The sequence below is a fragment of the Molothrus aeneus genome, chromosome 15, assembly GCF_037042795.1.
Source record: "Molothrus aeneus isolate 106 chromosome 15, BPBGC_Maene_1.0, whole genome shotgun sequence".
NCBI classification, from domain to species: Eukaryota; Metazoa; Chordata; class Aves; order Passeriformes; family Icteridae; genus Molothrus; species Molothrus aeneus.
This window is the reverse complement of record NC_089660.1, coordinates 14,417,549-14,432,012: the sequence shown is the minus strand read 5'-3', so window position 1 is coordinate 14,432,012 and position 14,464 is coordinate 14,417,549. Positions and strand designations below refer to the sequence as shown.

General features: G+C 41.1%; 1 protein-coding gene across 2 annotated transcripts in view; it reads left to right on the top strand.

Annotated features, from left to right (window-relative positions):
- The window catches only part of SLIT3 (slit guidance ligand 3), a 491,996-nt gene that overhangs the window by 413,496 nt on the left and 64,036 nt on the right, over positions 1–14,464 (top strand). For both annotated transcript variants that reach the window (XM_066559986.1, XM_066559985.1), the window contains one exon: positions 1,655–1,779. In XM_066559986.1, the coding sequence (XP_066416083.1) occupies positions 1,655–1,779 (125 nt within the window). The remainder of the gene's footprint in view (positions 1–1,654; positions 1,780–14,464) is intronic.

Sequence of the window (14,464 nt, the reverse complement as noted above, 5' to 3'; positions counted from 1 at the left end):
CTACTATTTATCATGCAGTAACAAAAGCTCTATGCCCACTTTTGATTAGTACAAGACCAATTTTAAATTATTTTTAAAGGTATTTCCTTGAAAATGAAATAAAATTACTTTAGGGTCTTTACTGCCTGATATAATTTAAGCCACTTTAAAGTGCTAGGTTTCATTTTTTTACATGTAAAAGCCAATGAGTTAATACTTATTATTATTTGAAATGTAGCCATTTAAAAAATCACCATGTTTTAACTGTGAATATAACTGCCTAAATTAGCTTTCTGTAAAGTCTCAACCATAAAGTATTGATTGACTTGGGACCCCAAATGTAATTAGTGTTATTTTAGTCTGTGTTTATCTTCCTGCTCACCTACAAACTTCACTACTTCTCTGGAAGATTTCTGCTACAAATAGGAGGTTTTTTACATGGTTTAAATATGGCCTTGTTATCTACTTGCATACATTTACATATTTGCATATTTGCCTTTATTGCACTTTGATGAGATAGGTCAGTGTTGATCCTTCTTCTGGGCAGAAAGGGAAGAAAATAAGTTTCAATCTCTAATGTTAAATTAAGGATGGTAGAGCACTTTGCACCTAAATATTCCCATAAGCCTCTAACTAAATCTGTCTTGTACATGGTTTTTATTTATGTTGTTGCATCTGCACTTTCATTCTTGTTATCAGCCATAGAAATGTCAGGTTACAGTTCCCTGGGGCTGCTGTTGCAGGATTTCCAGAACTGAGAAGAGGAAAAATTGCTGAAAGCCATATATATATATAACCCGCTCCCTGGAGGATCCCAACATGCTTTTTTCAGAGCATATGTTTGCATCTTCAGGAGAATATGAGCATCATTGAGACTTGCCTAGCACTTGATTTAAGCACTTAAAGCCTCTCTGATCCCTGGGAATCCCCTGGTGTTGTGCAGTGCACCTGCAGCATGTGCATTTGTGCCAGTGCTTGGGGGAAAGTGTTTGTGTGTGCATGGGGGGTGTTAATTCTGCAATCCAGCTCTCTGCTAACATGTTGGAACCCAGGACGTTCCTCTGGCTGCCCTGGAGGACTTGAGACCCTGGCAGGGGCCTCAGAGACCTTGGCACAGAGTCAAAAACACCTGTACCTTTGATTTAGCCCTTGGAAACAATTACCAACTTTGTGTGAGGAGTTACAAGCCACAAGGGTTTGAGTAGAATGATAGTGAATTTACCACAGGGTGAAAAAGTAGAATTTTGGGGATTTAGAATGAATTCAAGAGGCAAGATGGAGGAATCTGGGCATGTTCTGTCTTTCTCCTTCTTCTTGTCCTCCATCTTCTGCTGTGATGTTGGCACTTTTGGATTGGTTTAGAGTAGAGACAAACTGTCTAACATAGGTGATAGGTATTGGAAAATTATTGTAGATAAAGTACACGTGGTTTTTAGTATAAAAAGACAATACCACCCTGAGGGCAGTCAGAGTGCCTCAAACTGACCTGCTGGACAGACCTCAGTAGGTCAGACAGACAATGTATTAGATAAGAGCAAATAAACAACCTTGAGAACCAGAGCCAAGGAATTCTGCCTTCTTCTTTGGTCTCAGGGCTGGGAGAAAGGGACTTTCCCACCTTGGGGTCATCTCCACACCAGAGACCCCGTCCCTAACTCTGTGTCTGCCTCTGCAGAGCCCGTGGATCTCAGTGTGGTGTCCAAGTGCAACCCCTGCCTCTCCAGCCCCTGCAAGAACAATGGGACGTGCAGCAGTGACCCCGTGGAGCTCTACCAGTGCACCTGCCCTTTTGGGTTCAAGGTATGGCTCCAGTGAACTACATGAGGAACAAGGAGCTGCTCCCCATCACTTGTGGTTCTTTAGTGGTTGTCCTGTGAGGAGCTGATTTTACAAGCACTGGGCCCCAAGGTTCCTTGCTCAAGCAGGTTGTGTGTGACTTTTCAGCTGTGCCCTGCCACAAATTTCATCCTGTGCAATTGGAAGGGCTTTGCTTTATGCTGTGACTGCACAGACCATCCTGAGAAGTTTGCTGTGGGTGCTCCTGTTTTGAGCAGGGTGGTTGGGCTGTAGAACTTCCAGAGGTCCCTTCTAGCCATGGGCATTCTCTGATTCTGGGATGTAGATATCCATATAAAATGCCAAGTTGGTTTTATCCTCATTTTAGTTTCTTGTTTTCTGCCAGCAACCAGATCACCATTTCACAGGCTCCCAGACAAAGGAAAGGCAGTTCAGGTGACAGTTCAGGGCCAGGTTGGTCCATGGTGACAGAATGTTGACACCTGGTAATTTACACCCACCTTCCACAGACTGATGAGCAGAAGGGTGACCCCTGACCAGACACAACCCCTAAATCTGCTGTCTCTGAATTCAGAGCACTAAAGTCCACAGAGGGATCTGCAAATATGAATCCTGTGGATTCCCATTGTGGGCTTCCTGATAACACAATGGGAAATGGGGAAAGGGTCACTGAGTAAAGCAGTTTCTTCAGCAGTGATGGATAACTCCCCTTGTTCACTGTGAGAGCTTCAGGACACCAGGGCACTGTCCCAGAGCTGATGTAGCTGGAAATCCAGCTCAGGAGTCAGTAGCTGAAGGACTAAGTAATAAATGAGTAAGAAATATGATCTATTCACAGCCTGGGGGGTTTCAGGTGCTATGGCCAGCATAGGCTGCATCCTGCAGATTGGGATTTTATTATTGTCCTCTTTGGATACTTCTTACAGTCCTGGTCAGTTGAAACAGATGCTCATAAAACACAAAGTAATAAGAATTATAGGGGAAAAAGGAGGGCAAAACCAGACATTCGTGTGGGAAGTCAGCACAAGTATCTGTGTGTTACATTTCAGGTAGGATTTAGGAATTAATTGGTTCTGATGATATCACCTTTTCCCTTCTCTGTTTTCCTGGGATGCATCCCAGGGTAATTGACAGATCCCTGAAATATTGGGAAAGAGAAAATATAAAGCTTATTTCTTCTATTTCACCCCAGTGCCCTACTCAAGAAAAATAACAGTTCTCCTAAATAATTGAAAAAGCATTGGAGATTTTCTGTCATTAGAAATCTTTCTACCCAGTGGCATACCAGAAACTTTTCTAGGATTTAAAGGACCATATTGTCCAAAATCTGTTTACCTGAAACTACTTGATAACAATTTATTTATCTCCTCAGGTCAATAAGAAAATAGTCATTTTAATTTCATTTTTACCATAAATTACGTTGAATTCTTCAGATGGGAACTTGAAAAGTAAATTATTTCAGAACTAGCAGGTGAACACATAAGTCTTTGCATGTACCTTACTCTTTAAGACATGTATCATGGAGCAGCCATCCAGGTTATTCTAAGTAAAAATGTGTTATGAGCTTGCCTTCTCTTTTTGGCCCTCAGACTTTTGTTTGCTGGTTGTTTTTGGTTTTTTTTGCAGTATCCCTTATTCACTGGGATAGATTAGATAACAAGTTACTGGTATAGATGCATTTATATTGCTAAAAGACATGTTTATGAAGGGAAGATTAATTAAAAAGAAAAATCCAGAATAAGCCTCCAGTTTATCAGCACATTGTAGTGTGCATGAAACCCAGGATGCATCGTTTTCCTTGGAGGGGTTTTGGTAAACACTTGATGTGGCTCAGTTTAAACATCTCACAGAGCATCCAGCTTTTCTCCTCTCTCACACACTCTTAGGTGACATCAGTGTGTGAATGCAAAACCCAAAACCACTGTGAGCTTGTAAGCTCCAAGCTGCCAGCCAAGCGTGGCAAAGAGCAAACAGACTGGGCATGGCACTGGGAGCAGGGTTTAAAAATACTGGCTAACAGTTCAGGGAGAATTGGTGGAAATTGAATAAGCAAAAAATGAACTGTGTGTCTTTACCACAGGTTTTTGAATAAAAATGAAATATGACAGGTCCAAATGCAAACCATATGAAAGGAGCACTCTATCTACCACGCAGTTCTCCACCAGAGATTCATGCTAATTCAATAACAATACCTTGCTTCCTTCTCACCAGCCAGCACCAAACAGCTCCATCCATCTGGAAGCTATTTCCCAGACCTTGATAAATTGCCCTAAATCTGCCCTCTCAGCATTTGTTTTTCCTTGTTTGATGTAGATTTTAAAAAAATCCTCTGTGGAAGAGTGCATCAATAAAGTGAAAAACCCACCCTTTTCCCAAATTTAAGCTGACGGCTTCGTAATGTTCCCTGCGAAGGGGCAGGCATTACAAGAGGCTTTCTGGGGTTCCTGTGCTCATGCCAGCCTTCAGAAAAACACAGAAAGTCCCCTCAGTTACCAGCTGCCAGAGTGGGGCCTGATGGATCAGGACACTCCCCCAGTTATCTGCATTCTCCAAGCTTGTGGTCTGGTTTTTGCTGTCACACTGATGGCAGTTCCATCTCTTACTTTTCATGCTCACAGAGGGGTTTTGGCTATTGAATGTATACTTTGTGGGGCTTTTAGCAATTTCAGTGCTGCCCTTGATGGTTTGGGTAAACTCAAAGTGAGATAAGTCATGGACCACCTGAGCTGCGAGGGGCAAGGCTGAGCTGATAATGATCTCTGCTGCTGCTCTTGCCTTAAAATGGGTGATCAAAGTGCTTGTTGGAGATAAACCATGGCTGACACAGTGCTGTTGTGGCTGTACTTTGGGGAGAAAGCCCCAGGGAGGCTTTCTTGGCACCTCCAGCATCTCGCAGGAGCTCCAGGGTGCCAGCAGTGCTGGCAGGAGCTGGTTCTCCATGTTATTAAACTCATGTTTTCATATTAAACACAGGCATAGGGGTCATTTTCCAGTGGGTTGGGGTTTTTTCTCTTCTCCATAGCATTCTTTGAATGATGATTTAAATAATATGTGTGGTTTAGATTGTAAAGTCTGATTGTAAGTGGAGAGATGGAGATTTCTCCTGCTGGAAATGCTGCTGGCCACCTGCAAAAGGCAGTGAGTGTGAGTGCAGCTGGGGCTGGGAAACAGATAACAGGAACCTACCAGTTCATTGATTCTGTAGAGTCTGTGGCTTGTAAGTATTCCCACTGATACTGCAAAACTGAGTCCATGGGTGTTGGAATTCAAGAGATTAATCAAGCTTGCAATCAATAAGCTATTGGAAAAAACTTCACTTGACTAACTGTAGCAAAAACTAAAGTGACTGAAACCAACACTCCATGTATTTTGTCATTGCTTTACTCTGAATATGCCCTTTTGGGGTTTTTTGGCTGATTTTTGTCTTTTATACTTTCTTTTTCTTAAAATTGCAGTAGCAACAAATAAAGAATAATTTGCTTACTTTCAAATAGAATTACTTGTAGAACTGGGGAAATAGTCTAACATACATTTTTGTTTTGCCTGAAATGAAAGAACATTGCCAAGCCAGAATAGGAAGTGCAGTGCCTGCCTAGGAATGTCCTCTGATTGCTCAGGTAAAGGAGCCAGAGCTGCTGGAATGCAGATGTTTGTCACCTCTGGGTCCTGCTGTCACTGAAAGCTGTCTGAAATGGAAAGTGAAGATGGGTAAAATTGGCACAGCGCACATCCCTCACTCCAGGCACCAGATGCTGATGCATGTCTGTGCTAGAGTTGCTCTAAATTTTATCCAAATCTCTTCACCTCCATGTTGAGTTCAGCCAGTGTCCTGACTTTTCCTGCAGACCTGTGGTGTCTTGAGGCAATTTCACCAATCATCCAGAATGACAGATACAATTGGAAAAATCCTGGGTAAAGCTCTTGGGCTTTGGAGAGACAGCATTCTTTGCAGCCAGACTCTTGTGGTGGGAGGCATTACAGTGAAGCCAGAATGATATTTAGTGAGGAAGCTGGCTCCAAATTTCTGCTAGGAATCTGGCTCTTCCCCCTCCCCACACCCCCCATGCCTGGTTTTTATCCCTGGAAACAAGTTTAGAAGTGGAGGGTCCCAGAGCAGGATGTCTCTGGGAAATGGGGCATTCACACAAATCCCATGTTGTGCATTGATAAAAATTCAGTGCCAGCCCTTGAGGGGGTCAGTGCAGCTGAGCAGGAGCTTTGGCTGCTGAGCACGAGGCTGACAGGAGATTTTCTCAGCACTGTCCCCATGCCACAGGTGCTGCCCTGGCTGTACCCCTGGCTCCTGGGGTGCACTGGCCCTGCTGTGCTTGGAGCAGGGGTTATTTATTTATTTATTTATTTATTTATTTATTTATTTATTTATTTATTTATTTAAATAAATAAATAAATAAATAAATACATACATAAATAAATAATATTAATATATTATAATTATCATATTATATTATATATTAATATATTATATTAAGTATGTAATATATTATATATTATAAATATATATTATTATATAATTATATTATATGTTAATATTATATAATATATATTATTAATATATAATAATAAATTTATTTTAGATAAATTTGCACTTCACCGCAGAGAGCTTTTGCAGCCTTACACCAATAATCTGTGAGAGCCCTGCAGCAGGGACAGCCTGGGGAGAGGATTCAGCCCAGAGCTCAGCGTGGCTGTGGGGGTGTTTGCTCATCTGTTCCAACAGGGCAAGTTCTCAGTGATGCTGGCTTGGGTGGGGTTGAGTGGCTGTAACCCAGTGCAGAGTTTGGCTTTTGCTGTGCCTGGTTGGTCAGGCTGATCCTGTGGGCAGATGTAGCTCTGTGCTTTTGTTTCCTTGGCTCTATTAACACACACTTGGGTCCCCATTATTGTGGGAAATTTAGGACTCCTGAGGAACTGACTAATATGATTAAGCAGAAGCTATTCATTGTTTACATTACACACATATTTATAGATTCTACAAACTGCTAAGTGCACACTTGTTGATTGGTGCCTTTGTCTTATTCACTCGTTTTCTGCCTGCATTTCTCAGAGTAATGACTGGTTACAGTCCAGGTGTTTCACAGTCCTCTGTTATCCAGTTCTTGTGGTCTTGGCATTTGGTTTGTCACCCTCTTCTTTCTTAATTTAGCACAACTTCTGTTTCAGTAATCTTGATGAATTCTTGAGGCTTTGCTAACAAACTTAGAAGCAGGCTGGCTGGTGCACACTATGGCCTGACCCTTGTGTGCACATTGCAACACCCCATGTGCATCCCTCAGCAATAAATAAATCCCCAAGCTGGAGCTGCAAAGGGAGAAGGAATTGGAAGGGACTCTAAGCAGCCTGGCCTCACCCACAGGATCCAGGAGAGCAAACTCCTCTCTCTGCCTCCACGTGTTGCTCCACCCTTCTCTCCCAGGGTCAGGGCACAGGCACTGCAGTGTCAGCTCCATGCCAAGATTTGGTGTAGAAGAAATCAGTGCAGCGAAATGCTGTTTGTGTGAGGTGGTTCTGCCTTGAGCTTTCATTTTAATAAATTCTCCTGGAGTGTGTGTTTATGTGATCTGCGGTGTTTTATTTTTGTTTGATTGTTTGATAGCCATACTGAAAATGCCTATTAATGAGTGTCAAAGAAGTATTTTCCACTCATAGTTACATAAAAGAGAAGGCCTTCAGGGATGAGAGGTAATGGGTGGCCACATAAAATGAGTAGATCTGTATTTATGTGTGGATTTTTAGGGCAAACACCAGTGTAAGCAGCAAGTGATTATAATTTCATATAGAGCTCCTAGGGCAGAAAAAATGCAGAAATCACAATATTTTCTTCCACGTGCTTTTTCTGTAAAATTTACCATGCAGCAGTCAGACTTGTGTTACCTGCTTTTTGCCCTTTCTGTTGTAGTAGGTGTAAAGAAAACAGAGATTTACATGTAGAAGAGCATAAAATGAGAGGCTTAGGGAGGGATTACTGCCCCAGTTGCTGGCTGAAGGCATCGAGGCAGGAGCACACCCACCACAGGCCCTGTAAAAACCCACTCATGTAGTGTGGCAGGCCCTAATGAGGGCTCCTAACAATAAAGCCAGCTCTGAAGAAGTATTTTGATTTTTGTTGGGCCAGCAAGAAAGCAGATGTTGAGCAGCTTCAGGCATTCCCTGCGTTTGAGCAGTGCAGGGATGGGGAGCTGCACCCACAAGTGGGCACTGACACATTCATTCTCTTGTCAGTGGGGATTATTCTCCCTCACTGTGGTTTTACTACTGTTTTCCTGGTCTAGTTCTAAATGAGTGACCAGACGTCCAATCTTTCTTTTCCCAGGGTAAAGGAAAAGTTTTTATTGGCATTTAGTCTGAATTTCAGGCTCTTGTTCTTATGTTTGCCTGGTCCTGTTACACGAAATAAAATTCTTTCTTCCTCTGTGGTTTTTCTGCCTTTCAGGTGATTGCTGGTTCCTATAACTCTGCTTAATCAAGTTCTGTTTAACCAGATCTTAATTTTCTGCATCCCACCATTTCTGCATGATTGAACCAGTTGAAATAGTTGGCCACAGCTGAAAATCCTTATTGTAAATTCCCTTGTGATTTTCTGTCATCTGTTATCCTTGAGGCTTTCTTGGCTCTGAGTGCACTCCATGAAATGGCTTTTGGGTTTCTTTTGTTGTCCAAGAACATGAGCAGAGATTGTCCTGGGAGGTTGATTGCCTTATTTTCTCCTTTCCTTTGGAGATGATGGAATTGATGAAGTTGCTATAAGCAGGCTAAGATGAAAAGAAGACTAAAGCCCCTCCTGTTAATAGAAATGATCTAATGCCAGACTCGTTTGGGAATTAGATTGGGGTTAGATTAGTGTTTGGGGTAAATGCATAAACATTGCAGGTAAGGTTGTCCCAAAGCTCTCTGACCCCCCTGGTCCCTGGCGTCCCCTCCTCATCCTGCTGAGAACCTCTGAAATAACTATTGTGCTCTTGCCTCACACGGGGGGCATGCTTCACTTGTTTAGAAGTCTGCAAAATTCATGTGCACATTTGATTCTGAAATCACTGAACCTGCCAGTCCAGCCCACTATCAGATGGATTTCACAAAGGATTGCTGGTGTCTCTGAGATGGGAAACCTTGCAGGGGAAGCTTTGCAGATCTTCCACAAGCAAAACAGATTACACTGACATTTCTGCTGAAATTGTGTGTATTTAAGTGGGAGACCTTTCATCAGTTGCAAACCAAATGCCTGCATCCTTAACAAACAGGGATGTGCCAGCAGAAGGTTCTTCCAAGGGACTGGGGCTCTTCCAGCATCCTCAGCTCTACTTATTTCAGACACCCAGTGAGCTTTTTGGAGAGATTTTTTAATCACATAATCTCTGCCTCATGTTAGGCTTCATTGGGGTTCTGTTTGTAATGTGTGCTCCTCTCCAGGCAGGCTGTTCAGTAGCTTAAGTATTAGGCATAGTTAATCTAAAATACAACAATTATATGTTATTTCTATTTCTTAAATCATATCATTGATAGTATTTTTGCTATCTATACAAATGTCCAGTCTTTATAACTTACTCTACAGAGTTCACATTGAAAAAGAGGCACTGACTTTGGATAGCCTGAAAGGAAAAGTTTTATTGTCACTGCAAAATGTACTTGAAAATAAATAGGCACTTAAATATTTTGAAGGTACTAAAAACACTGTTCTCATTCATGAACTGGTTTAATTAGAGACTACATAGGAAGTATTCAGTGTTGGAGTTACATCAAATATATTGGGTTGTATTTTATGTATAGAATCAACCCTCAGCAAAATTAACTGTTTTCAGTGTCCCTAATTTCCTTCTGCATCTCCCAGAATGTTCACATAATGGTATGGATCAGTCAGTTGTAACCTTGGAAGCTCTAGAGCACCTGTCCCATCCAGTTTGGCACCTCTGGACTCATTTCAGACATGTGCTGTGTGAATTGACTGCTGATGGATTAATGACATATCTCCTGTCATTGATTAAAAGCCTAAAAGACCATTGAAACCCAAAGTGCTCATGTAAGGAGAGGTTTGGAAGGGCAATCAGGATTTGCATGGTAATTAATATAATTACAAAATAAACCTCAAATGTCCACAGAGAATTAAATGCCATGCTCATAGGAAAAGAACCAGAGTTTTTAAAAAATAATATGATGAATCCTTGCACTTTGACTTTGACAGGCATATTCTTGATTACTAGCTGGAGAGGTAATGGAAGGTGTGTTATACCCTGGAGGGTCATAAATCTTTCTGATTGAAATAAAATGAGGCTTAAGAGAGCAGAGTTTGCCTAATTTGCTATAAATTGACAATTGTGATTTATTAACAAGGACAAGGAAGTCACTAAGAAGTGCTGCTGCCATGGCCAATTATTGTTTAATCAGATGCCAGATGAAGCTAGACTGGCATAGGATGTAACTTTATAATGGGTTTTAAATATTGTGTGTATTTTTACTTCTGATAGTAACACTGAGAAAGTTTGCAGGGGGAGCTAAATCAGCTGAAAGATGGGAGGGGCAGCACAAGAAAAATATCAGGGTCTCTTTTCATAACCTGCCTTCTGTGCCATTTAGCAAATAGTATTTTTCATGTTTATGAGCAGCAGGCAACTCTGTTGTAGTATGGATGTGTCAGTGTAAGTACACCTGAATAAACAGAGATGCTGAAGTGAAAAAATAATTCAGATTGTTCTAGGTAAACTCAGATTTCTATTAAAAAACTTTTATTCCAAACTAGAGGTGGATGAAATAAATTGTTATTTCATGTTAAATCAATTGGCTTCTGAACAGCAGTCCTCAGAAGGCACATTTTTATTACCCCATTGGGATGGGAGACTGAAGAGAAAGAATTAATCCATCCCCAGTGTGAGTGGGGATGCATCCCCGAGGTGTGGGTCTCTGTAGCAAGGGCTGTGCTCAGAAGGAGGAGTCCCAAGATTTTTGTGAACAACAGATGATCAAAATCTCTCAACTTCCACCTGGCAATCTGAAAGCAGTCTGATCCAAAATTGCTGTGATATTTCCCATGCCTTGCCAAATAATTTGTATATATGCCTGAGCAGATGGATCTAACGCAGGCCCTGCCAGCTCCTCTGCTTGTTTGACCTTGCCAGTGAGCATCAGATGCATCTTTTCCAGACTGAGGCTTAGCCACTGTGTCCATGGCCAGAAAGAGCATAAACAAGGAAAAGAGTTTCACCTGGATCTGCTGAAGAGCTTCCCACTGCTGGGTGTGGATAGCAGGGTGTCAGCTGTCTGCATGGATCTGAATATCAGATATCTGCATCTGAGTATCAGTTTCAAATTATATTTGAAACTCACTGCTAAAGTAACACTCCTTCCCAATGCTGTGCTGTTTAGCCCTTCTTTTAATAGAATTTAAGTCAATTTTATATTTGGAAGTTAGTCCCATTCTTCACACAGTTTACAACATTTCTAATTATTTGGTAGCATTCCCTTCCCCAGGCTGTGTTTGCAGGGATCCATCAAGTCCCTCATGCTGCAGTTAGCACCACATGCCCTACTTGCTTCCATAACTGCTGTCAGCCTTGCAGTTCATGTAAAACTTCTTTTTATGATCCCATTATAGCAAATACTGGGTTTCCCTGCCTTGAAAGTCTCTGAAATATACAACCATGAATAGAACTTGAGAGAATTTTTCCCACCAAACTTGTAACTTAGCATGTTGGCTGTGAGGCTGAATTTATGGTATCGTGTTCCCTTGGTCAATTATGCAAAATTCTTCTTGTTTCTTCTTTGTATTTTTTGCTGCTGAATGTGTTTATTACAGGGAAAACTGCTGAATGCCTCATTCTTTTTTCCCAGCTTAATTTTCTAGTGCAACTGAAGTTTATGTGATAAAACTTTCTTCATGAGACATCACATTGCCTTCATGCCCTGGAAAATTTCAATTTATCCTCCAATTTTGACTATTTTTGGCAGAGGGAAAAGTGGTGAAAGAAGTCACTGGTAAAACATGCTATTAGGTCAAAATTAGCATCAGTTTATACCTTATTGGATAGCTGCATGGCACACCTTCAGGAAAACCTTTGATCACAGTTCTTACTTTACTAAGCATGAAAGAAGTAAAACTCAAAGGAAAAAGTTGCATTCAGAAGTTCAGACTGAATTCTCTCTCTGTGCTGAGTGCCTGTGTCTTCTACTGCTTCTGGATTTTTCCCCCTCTCCTTACCTGTTGCCCATCATTTTTTTCATACAAAGCCTCAGGAAATCACTGTTGCACACCACATTTGTCCCTTCCCTCTGCTGTGGGACCTTGCAGGTCTGAATTTAAGGAGAAGTCCCACTGGTATATCCAGGTATAGCAACACTCAGGTGTGTGCATCAACCTCGATCAGAATAATACAGAAAATGATAAAATCCTTGCCACACTGTGGGAGCAGAGCACAGCTCAGCAAAGTGGCTGCAAGTGTCCATTTATTCTCCATTTCCCAGGATTAGGAGGTTGAAATGTTAAAGCTGGCAGATACTTGTAGGCTGGAATAACATTCCTGGGGATGCTCATGAACAAACACAGTGTTCTTCTCTGTTATCTTCCTGTGCATTTTCCTTCCAGCCTGTCATGAAGTGGAAGATTTACTAAGCCTTTTCCTTTAATGTAATGTTTTCTTATTAACTTCTGACCAGGAAACCCATAAGACAAGTGTTTAAATGTTTGTGAGACTAAGACTTGGATGTGGATGCATCACTCCCACAATTAGGAATGTGAAGGACAGAGTGTGCAATTCAGTGTCTTTGTAGATGTAATTTTGTCTGTTTTCCCTAAAAGCTTTAGCTGTATTTAGACCTTGATAATTAAGTTGTTTATGAAAATTTCCTGGTTCTTAATTTAAAGTCTCTATCAACTATATTTGTCTTCATTTAGTATTTTTGCTAAACACATGAATGCTACCATCTGTTCTCCACATATACCATCTAACTAAAATTTATTATGAGCACATTGTATGTTGTTAACAAGTCGAATAAACTTTGGTATTTCTGTTGTAGAGCTCATTTTTCCAGCATGCTGTGAAACACTGTAGTCATTGAACAGGGCTGTAATTAGCTGCAATGAGGTCTCCCTGTTCACAAACCAGTGAGGCTGGGCAGATTCCTGCCTGTCTGCAGGTGTCTCCCTGGCTGCCTGGGTCGTGTTTCTCCTGCAGTCAGCAGTGATGCTTTTATACACCAGGAGCTTTCCACCTTCTGCCTGTGCTGTGGTGGTGTTTCCACCCCTTATCTGTGCCCTGCTGTTGATAAAACAGGAGAAGGATCACATTGGGATGGAGAGAGTTCAAACCTCTGCCACGTGGGTGTGAATGAAACTCTTGGTCTACGCAGACAATGCTGATAATTGAAAAAATTGAAAAAATTGGAAAAATTGAAAAATTGAAATTAATTGAAAAAAAAATTGCAGTGGTTGAAACAGTGTCAAGGCAAATGAGTGCTTTTTTTACTCTATTATCCCTTGTTCTTCCTGCTGAGGGTTCTTATTAGGTTTTGCTACTTGTTATTGGGTGTTTTATTGATCATGATATAATGTTCCCAGTATTGGATCCTTGTAAAAACTGGAATTTGGCACAGCAGTGCTGAGGAACAGCTTGTAGATACAGCAATGCCCAGTATGGGTAATTTCAAACAAAAAAATGATTCTTTCTAGGTATGGTGACTAGTTCTGTTCTCATTCTCTGAAACGTGGAGCTGGAGCAGCCCAGATTAAGTCTGGACCAGCTGAGGTACTTGAGGTTCAAAAGGACAGCTGGAATCTGAGATACATCTTCTAATAAGTTGCAGAAATTTCCTGTTTCAATGCCTAAACCTTTCCACTCCTACAGAAAATCAGAGAAAATATATAAAAGTGTTTTGGAGCTGATGCCTTCCTATCAGACTAGACAAAAATTTGTTGTATCCTAAAAAAGCTCTAGAAGTAAAATATTGCACACAAAGGGACCTTCATCCTCTTTCTGTGAATTGCTGAGACAGTTCTATCTTCTTGCCTGTCCTTGAAACAAGTCTGCACCTCTATTTCTGCTTCAGACCTCATTAAAAGGCTCTTTAGTCTTGAAGCAAATAGACAATATTCTCCTTTGTAACAATAGTTATTTCCAGGCAATATAACTCAAGGAGTATTTCCCAACTCGCAGATAAATTAATTTTAGTGATGCTTGACAGCAATTCCATTTTTCCAGTAAGAAGTCTTACAGTAAATTGAGACTGGAGAATTGCGTTATTCATTTGAAAGATGTTTCTAGAATGTCTTTAGGCTCTTCTGGGTAGTGACAGTCTCATACAGAAATGAAATGGCCTTGCTTTGCTGTAGATTTATTAGTACCACTATTTTCTGTAGCTTCTCTCCTCTCAGAGTTCCTTGTTTTCCAAAGTCTTCCTTGTTAGAGAAGTTGTGCTTCTTTTGTGGGCTTGCCATTGATAAAGTCAGCTCTGAGAAAATAATCCTCAGAGAAGGATTAAATGTTGTTTGCCCATTTATTACAATGAGTAAACTGAGTCAGAAAGACTCTAATTTTCTTAAAGTCACACAGCAACCCATTGTTGCAATTGTCTGGTTTAGCAGCACATTCTAATGGGTTTCCATGCTGCCTGAGGCCCAAAAAGCCAATCATTCAGCCATGTTCAGTACAGAAATGAGAGCAGAATTTGTCATGCAAAACTTCATGTG